General features: G+C 34.7%; 1 protein-coding gene across 1 annotated transcript; it reads right to left on the bottom strand.

Moving 5' to 3' along the window:
- Window positions 1–3,698: 3,698 nt before the first annotated feature.
- Window positions 3,699–8,039, bottom strand: LOC134851572 (uncharacterized). The gene is made up of 2 exons (XM_063867715.1): window positions 7,198–8,039; window positions 3,699–5,563 (listed from the first exon to the last, which is right to left on the bottom strand). The coding sequence occupies exons 1-2, from the start codon at window positions 7,772–7,774 to the stop codon at window positions 4,680–4,682; spliced, it is 1,461 nt and encodes a 486-aa protein (XP_063723785.1). The 5' UTR covers window positions 7,775–8,039; the 3' UTR covers window positions 3,699–4,679.
- Between the last annotated feature and the right edge of the window lie 293 nt (window positions 8,040–8,332).

Raw genomic sequence — 8,332 nt, 5'->3', positions numbered from 1 at the left:
ATCTTTCATTCTTGTTCTTTCAACATCTCCATTTTTTTCTTGCATCCCAATTCGATTTCCATGATGAGGCTTCTGACTCTTAGTTTTTTTGATTTTGCAGCAATTTTCATGGGAAGTCGACCGTGGCCTTTAATTTTTCTTAAAGTTATATGCCTAAAAGTATAAATTTCAATATTTTTGACGATTATATATCATTAAAGTCATTTCCAGCTACTGTTACTACAAATAATCTTTAAAGCACTTATCATACGACACTACCTTCACCAAGTGTGAATTTTGCTTCGATGTTAATTTTCGTCTGTTTCATTAGAATACGACGCCTGTCTGTTATCTTTTATCCAATGATCTTTGGCTCCGCACTTGAGACATCCCACATTTTGACTATTCACTTTTTCTCTTGACTCAGTTTTTCTCATGGATATCTCTTTGACTATCAAACTCTACACCTCCTCTGTGGATGAAAACTATTCGGGTCATCATTATTTTGAAACAGGATATTCCAGGCCTGGTTATCTCCCATTATAAACCTTCTCAGTGCTTTCCAGTTTCAATAATTCCGCCATTTGTTGATGAGACCCTTAAGTTTTAACAATATTTCTGATATTGATTTACATAGCTTCATCCAAATTGGTTCCGCCAGGTAATCACTCAAACCAGCCAGTCTGAGCTGGGCTCTTTCCGATATCTCATTATGAGTCTTATGTAATCATTTACTCAAGTTTTTTTTTCTATATTTTCCTTCGCCTATAACCCTGTGCTAATCAACATTTCTATTTCTTGCTCAGAATGAGCCTCTCCTCTATCCATCAGTACTGCCATTTTATTTAGGTCCCGAGTATGGCATGTGCAAACAAGTACCAGACTTTAGTTTGGCTGGAGTGGCTTCGTGACGGAACAGTCTTATTGTTCCAACCATTGAAAATGACGAAAAACTTTGTATTCGGGTGTTTTAGTCTATTTTTGCTTTTTCTTTTTCATGCAAAATCAGCTACCACAAATAATAATCGGTTTGAGTTCAGTTATATATCATATTACAGACTTTTAAGTCGTGATTCGAACGACATCTAAATTTTCAAAAAAGTTTTCCCGGTTTTGAGAAAAACCGGTTTGAAATTTTGGATTTTTCGTCTAATTTTGACCGAGTGAGAAGGTTTACTTTAGCTTATTTATCTCAAATACTCAAATGAAGTTAGTTTTGGAGTTTTTAGTTTCTTCTTAAGAATCAAAAACTTCAAAAACTTGGGGAAAAAAATCAAAAATTATAGTAAAAATTTATTTATTTATTTTTTTTGCGTTATGTTTTCCACACAAAACCAGGTACCACAAATAATAATCGGACTGGGTTGCGTGATGTATCAGATTAAAGCCCTTTCAGTCATGATTCGATTCACATTTAAAATTCGATTCACAGTAAAGATTCGAATCACATATCCCAATGTCGAAAAAAACCGGTTTGAAAATTTTGATTTTTTGTTTTAATTCGAGCGAATAAAGCAAGCGAGCAGGCTTTTTTGTTTTCAACGCAAAATTAGCTAGCTCAATCAATCATTGTAATGGGTTGGTTGAGTGATATAACATAATAAAGCGTTTTTAGTCGGGATTCGAGCGACATCAAAAAAGTTCGAAAAAAAAACTCCCGATGTCGAAAAAATGGTTTGAAATTTTTGATTTTTCGTCCAATTTTGATCGAGTGAGCAGGATTACACTAGCTTACTTATGTTTAATTTTAGCTTTAGAAAATAATATTTTTTTTTCAAATGAAGTTAGTTTTGGAGTTTCTAGTTTCTTCTTAGGAAACAAAAACTTCAAAAATTTGGGAAAAATAAAGTTATAAAAATGTTTTCACACAAACTCAGGTACCACAAGCAAAAATTGGTCTGGGTTGCGTGATATATCAGATTAAAACCTCTTCAGCCCTTTCGTTCACATTTAGTTTCATCTTAAGAATCAAAAATTTCACTAATTTGAGAAATAACTTTTGAAAAAGTGAAAAATATTTATTGTTTTTCTTTGATTTTTTGTTTTTCATGTTATTTGTCTGCAACAATTGTTTTCAAATTGCATATTTTACAACGACTGACGAAAATGCCTATACTCTACTTTTTGTTTATATTCTTTTATCACACCAAGCCCTAAAAACTACACTTATTGGAAAAGTAACTTTATTGTAAATTTTTGACATTCTTTATTGAACATTTATTAAACATTCTGTGCTTGCACAGTAACCAACTATCCTTATTTTAAATAATTTTGGTTCATTTTACTTACAAAAATACGGAGAATGAAGTTTTTGGGCTCTGTACTCCTCCATTAACGCAACTTGATCCACAAAAACTCTCTGAATACGTCTTTAAATTTTTTTTTTTCAAATTTCTTTTTCTCTCAACTTTTTCAAGTTTTTTTAAAATCTTATTGTTCCGACTTTCGATACGAAAGTAACGGAATATTTGTGCTCGGGGTGGGTTTTTTTTTCTTCAGACAAATTTCGACTTTTTAACTAGCCATTTTTGACGGAATTTTTTTATATCATTCGAAAGGTATTGTTGTACTGAGCTCAAAATTGAAAAGATATTTCACCTGTGATCATTTTTCGTAAAGTTATGGGGGTTTAAAGATTGCCATTTTGGCCAATTTGGGACAATTAACGCGCGATATAATTTCATTTTGTTTAATTACTTTTAATTTTTTAATGATATTACTGCTCCATAAACCTTAATGGGCAGTCGGAACATTCAGGGCTTCGCCCTGATACGAGCAGTCTTGTTGTTTATATTTTCCTTTTTTTTTGAAACAAAAATGTTATGCAATAATATACCTAGATTACTTGCGCTATCGGATATGCCTAACTTTTAGGCTTCCGTTCTGATCACAGCGCGAAATTGTCCAAAAATTGTTTTGTAGTTTTTTGTATGGTTGTGGTCGGGACTTCCTGTGCTAATTTCACAGCAACCAGCTGTCCTTGATCAAAATACATTTCATTTCTATCGCATTAGCCTCTGGGGCAGGGTCGTTTGGTTGCTGACGCAGCTAACGGACTGCATTCAACTTGAGGTTAATTCATTGGTAAAAGAGGCAATTGGTCTGGAAAATTTAGTGAATTTTGTGATAAATATCATGGACGTGACTGTCAAGACCGGACACGAATCACTTTTATCACAGATGTATCTTGAATCTAAGGCTGATGGCTTTTATAAGTGTGTTTTGTATTTTTAAAGAGGATAAAACTAAATTGAGCAAATTTATTTAAAGTCTGGTTAATAATATCACTGTACACTAATCAATAAATTTAGTTCAAACACTTAAGTAATATCACTGTTTCTATTTGAATCAGGGGGTTGAGAAATTAGACGATAAGCAAATTAGACGGAGGTACTTAAAAGGAAATTAGACGGTTTTGCAAAACTGCAATTGTGAGAAAATAGACGAAAGTGAGAGAAATTAACTTTGTTTGCACGCAAATTGCGTTAGAAAAATAAAATTGTTTGTAGATAACAGTTCAATTTCGGTGCCCAAAAACTTTACAAGTCAATCATGCATAATTTATTCAATTCAAAACTCTCCTGTAATATCTAGATTTGACATTTTATGTTCATTTAAACTAATTGTTTTTGATAGATAATGCTATTTTATGTTCTTTTTGTATTTGTGAAACTTGACTCTCAAGAAAAAATTTTGTTGGCCCTTTCCTTTTCATAATTTTTTGTCTGATACGGCCCCGTCTCATTTCGTTGTTTATAGTATCCGTCTAATTTGCTTATCGTCTAATTTCCTAGGCCCCGAATAATCACTTCTATCAAACTACTCTCACAAATTGGCAAAATCAGTTTATGAAATCATTTTCACATATTCACAAATTATTTCTCGCAAAATTGATTTTGGGTTCCAAGCATATTTCAGCTATTAAGCATCCAAAGATTTACCGAATTTATTACGTAATCAAAGCGCTTCTTGTAGCACATATGATCAGATGCGCTTTATACAAGTATTGGGAAAATATCATTTCGATGTTTCACTAAATCACTTGTGGTCCTAGTCAACTGACTAAATGAATAGAAATTATGATGATATAAATTTGATTATAAAAAGAAACTAAATTGAAGAAAGGTGGGCAGGATAAGAATCGGTAGCATGTGTTCGAATCAGTGAGAAGAATACTCAAATTGAAATTGAAGAACAACTAATTTTAATGAAAACTCTTGTTCACAGAAATGTGTAGTCATCGCTAAAAATAAACGTAAGCTTCTGCGATTTTTGATGAAATGAAACTCAAGTAGAATGAAAAGCGTCAGGAGGTTACAACTTTTTTTTTCAGGATTTTTGCTTGAAATGATCACTTCCATTGATTTTGAACTATATGCAGTTGGTTATTCGTTTGCTTTTCATGGTTAATATTGAAATATTTCTCCGTAAAAAAATCAATTGGATCGCTTATTTTTAATTCGACCATCAAGGTTTGGTGAAGACAGATACTTATTGAACGAACCAAAAAATCGTGCAAGAATTTGAGTTTTTAACAACTTTTAAACTCGATTGTTTTAAATCAGATTAGCACGTGAGTTTCATTCAGGCAGTTTTGAGTTATACTTTTAGATTGAATCAGCTTCAAACTTTGCTATGTTAAGTGTGAATTAGAATATAATTAAGGCAGAATATAAAAGGGAAAATCATGATGTGAGAACTCAATCGAAGAAGGAGGCAAATCTGAATGCGTGGCCACTTCTGTCTGCATCTTCAGTCGTTACGTAGAATGTATGATAATCAGACGGATCATTACACACAATTGTGTACACTAGTTTCCTCCTCTGATAGAGATCGCCTGCCCACTTCTCCCTCTCCCGTTGTCCATGTGTAGTTCTACTATTCCACCATTTACTCTCCTGTCCACGTCCCTCCATTTCCGTCATCACAACCAAGTACTCTTTCAAATCTGAGTTGACACAAAACGAAGTAATTATCCTGCCGTTAGCCCGATGTCGTTTTATTTCCAAATCAAGATCTGACCTGGTTCTACAAGTAAAAATAACTTGTTCCCGATTTTCAAATGCGCTCACACCAGCAGTCACTACGAAGAAATATGTTTTATTCAAACACGCCACACTTGTAACCGATAATCCAGGCATGTACAGATCTTCAGGGTCTTCGGTCTGCATTATGGACTGTGCTGTCCCGTAGCCCTCTTGCATATATGTGTAAAATTTACCACACTTCTGGTCAACAGCAAGGGAAAAAATATTCAGTCCTGCTTTTGAGTGAATTTTCATTTGTTCCTTGACTTCTTTGAGCGAGGAGCTGACCCAAAATTGTTTCTTGTTTTTATTATACTTCTTGTGATTATCGAAGACGGAGCAAATATAGTTGTCGTGGACACTTTGCCAAATCAAAGTCCGTTCATTATTGTGAGTGTAAAAATGGATGAAGTCGATGTAATTAGTTTTGCCGTACTTTGCATATCCACTGAAATCAACGTGGTTTCCTCTGCTGAACCTTGGCTCAGTGGAGGGTCGACCATCTTTAAGTTTGTTCTCATTGCCCGTCATGTAGTGTGTTAGTTCACCTCCTCCGTCTACAATAACAGACACTAAGCTTGTCATTTTCATTTTTCACTCTAATTGCTATCCAATCGTATTGATATTTTGAGAAAGACATATGCATTATCTAGTCTTTTTCCGATACGAAAGCTTGAAAAGTCCAATTTAGTAAACAAATTAGATCAAAACAAAAAAGAAAGATATGTAAGCGACAATTGAATTGTAAAAAAACTGGCTATAAAAATATGGAAATGAACTGCGGAAGTAATTGATAGAACAGTTTTTCCTACACAGAAAAGGCTGAAAAGTGAGCTGATCAGCCAGCTCAATACTGCAGAATATATTTATTCATCTTCATTTGTTCAAGAACATACATCTTGAGCGAGCATTTTCTTTGCTGGAATCCCTCATGCGCGAAGGACCGAATGCGCGAAAATACAAATGAGCCAATCAGATTTCAGTAATCTAAAATTTGGAAAGAAAGTACACATTTCCAGGGACTGGAGTATTGATATTGGCCGAATATAAAAACGGCAGAAATATGCAAAATTTTCAAATTGTCACTGACCGCCGCCGAATAAGAACAAATTTTTTTATTTCAAGGGTTTCGTTATGAAAGAAGCAAAATGCTGCTTCATTTATTGTTCCGATTTTCGATACGAAAGTAACGAAATATTTGTGCTCGGGGTGGGTTTTTTTTTCAGACAAATTTCGACTTTTTAACTAGCCATTTTCGACGGATTTTTTTTTATATCATTCGAAAGGTATTGTTGTCTTGAGCTCAAATTTGAAAAGATATTTTACCTGCGATCATTTTTCGTAAAGTTACGGGGGTTTAAAGATTGTCATTTTGGCCAATTTGGGACAATTAACGCGCGATATATTTCGCGTTATTAACGCGTAAGCGGAGAGTTAATCCATCTTAGAAATCGTTCCAAATTGGTTAAAAGAAGCTTATTTGCCAGAATTGGTTTGTTACAAGGAGCGAAATCTATCCTTTTGTACTTTATATGGCGTGTGAGGGGATGATTTTTATAAAAAAAATTTCAAATTTTAGAATTTTTTTTTTCATTTTGTTTTATTTCATTGAATTTTTTAATGTTATTACTGCTCCATAAACCTTAAAAGGCAGTCGGAACATTCAGGGCTTCGCCCTGATACGAGCAGTCTTGTTTCATTTTAATTGAATGGCAATTGCTTCTTTTATAAAATTAACTTTCGGCTAATTTTGTTTTCGGTCCCTTGCTCACGAGTTTTTTCGCGCATTCGGTCCTCCGCCCACGAGAATAGCCCCCCATTTACATTTTTTTTTCAAATATTCTTTTACTCATTTCAATAAACTACGATTTCAAATCAGATTATTACAGATTTAACAAAAACTTAATCACGGTAACTTAAAATCAAAACATTTGAAAAAAATATTCCAATTTGTTGATAAATTACTTCAAAATGCCTCTTCTTTCCCATACTTAATTGAAAAAATTAATATCGTTAATAGACATTCAGTGGTTGGATTAACCTATGCAAGCTACCTGGCATCAATAACAAAGAAATGTTTCCAGTATCCGTCCAAATTCATCAATCATTTATCTTAAAAGGTTCAAGTCTGGGAGTTCGCCATTAGATTCAGTTTTCAGATATCTCTCTTTGATATTCTGGTTATATTTACCATTATGATCATAAGCAGCTTGGTAGTCTCTCGCCGCAGAGAGGCAGTGAAACCCTGGGACTTTCTTCTCTATGCAGTAGTCAGCCCACACTCCACTGAAGCACGAGTCGGTGCAGATAGTAGGGGGTTCCATGCCAGTCGGGATCCAGTCGAAGATCTCTTGGATGCTAATTGTACCATCTGCCAGACACCAGTTACCAGTCGGTAACTCACCATGGCCAGTGTAGTAAAGCATAGGTTTATAATTTTTCTCCTTGCAAAAGTTGAAAAAGATCTGGATGTGATTTTTTACTTCTTCTTTTTTCATGTTCAAATTCTGCACTCTGTTTTGTAGGTGGTGTCCTACAGCTCTCTCCATATTCACAAAATCGACGCTTTGACCTTTCAAAAATATGTCTCTCCTCTCTCCCCTCGCCTCTCGCTCCCCTATTTCGGACAGCTGGATTCTGTTAGGGGGGTTGCTGGCCCCAGATAGCAGCAGCCACTTCCGCTCTTTATCTGTAGGATCCCATTTGTCAATATCTCGTATTTTGCCCGCATTCTGTCTAATAGCGGAGCCAGCAAAAATTAGAGGCATATCTAACAAACAAATTAGGTCTCCGGATTAAATGCACAATTGAAGACAGCAAACGCTTGACAGTTGTTTAAAATCGCAGCTGTAAACTTAGTAGAAAGCTGGGGTGCCGGACATCAAGCCGACGGGACTTCAAGCCGAATTGTAAAATTAGGGACTTCAAGCCGAATAATTCCTTATAAAGTCGTGAAATATGAACAATTTGATAAATTTTTTGAAGAATTTCTGAATTTCATGATCTTTGCATATAATTTAAGCTACCAAATGATGTTCCGGAAAGTTGAAAAGTAAAACATGGTTGAAGGCATTTTTCATGTTTATAATTTATGCATTTCAAAAACCGGCTGATGTTATTAACGGATGCGAATCGCAAGTGGTGCATTGTCATGAATAACGCTTATTATGGACTAAACTTGCCAAAATTTTAGAAAAGCAACATTTTGCAGATGATAAAATAGCGTTTTGGGTTGCTTGTAAAGTTTTAGTTTCGGCTTGAAGTCCCTTCGGCTTGAAGTCCCGTCGGCTTGTCCTAGACCCGAAAGCTGTGGTTTTAATTCAATC

This window comes from Symsagittifera roscoffensis, chromosome 7 (assembly GCF_963678635.1).
Source record: "Symsagittifera roscoffensis chromosome 7, txSymRosc1.1, whole genome shotgun sequence".
In the NCBI taxonomy this organism is placed as follows: domain Eukaryota; kingdom Metazoa; phylum Xenacoelomorpha; order Acoela; family Convolutidae; genus Symsagittifera; species Symsagittifera roscoffensis.
Note: the sequence above shows the minus strand (reverse complement) of the source record. Positions and strands in the feature narration are given on the sequence as shown.

Excerpts from the sequence above, each read along its gene's own strand:
- LOC134851572 (XM_063867715.1), bottom strand. The coding sequence starts at position 7,774 with ATGCCTCTAATTTTTGCTGGCTCCGCTATTAGACAGAATGCGGGCAAA. Across the intron at positions 5,564-7,197 it reads AGCTGCTTATGATCATAATG|ACGGAGGAGGTGAACTAACA; the intron begins GTAAATATAACC and ends CTGTTATTGTAG.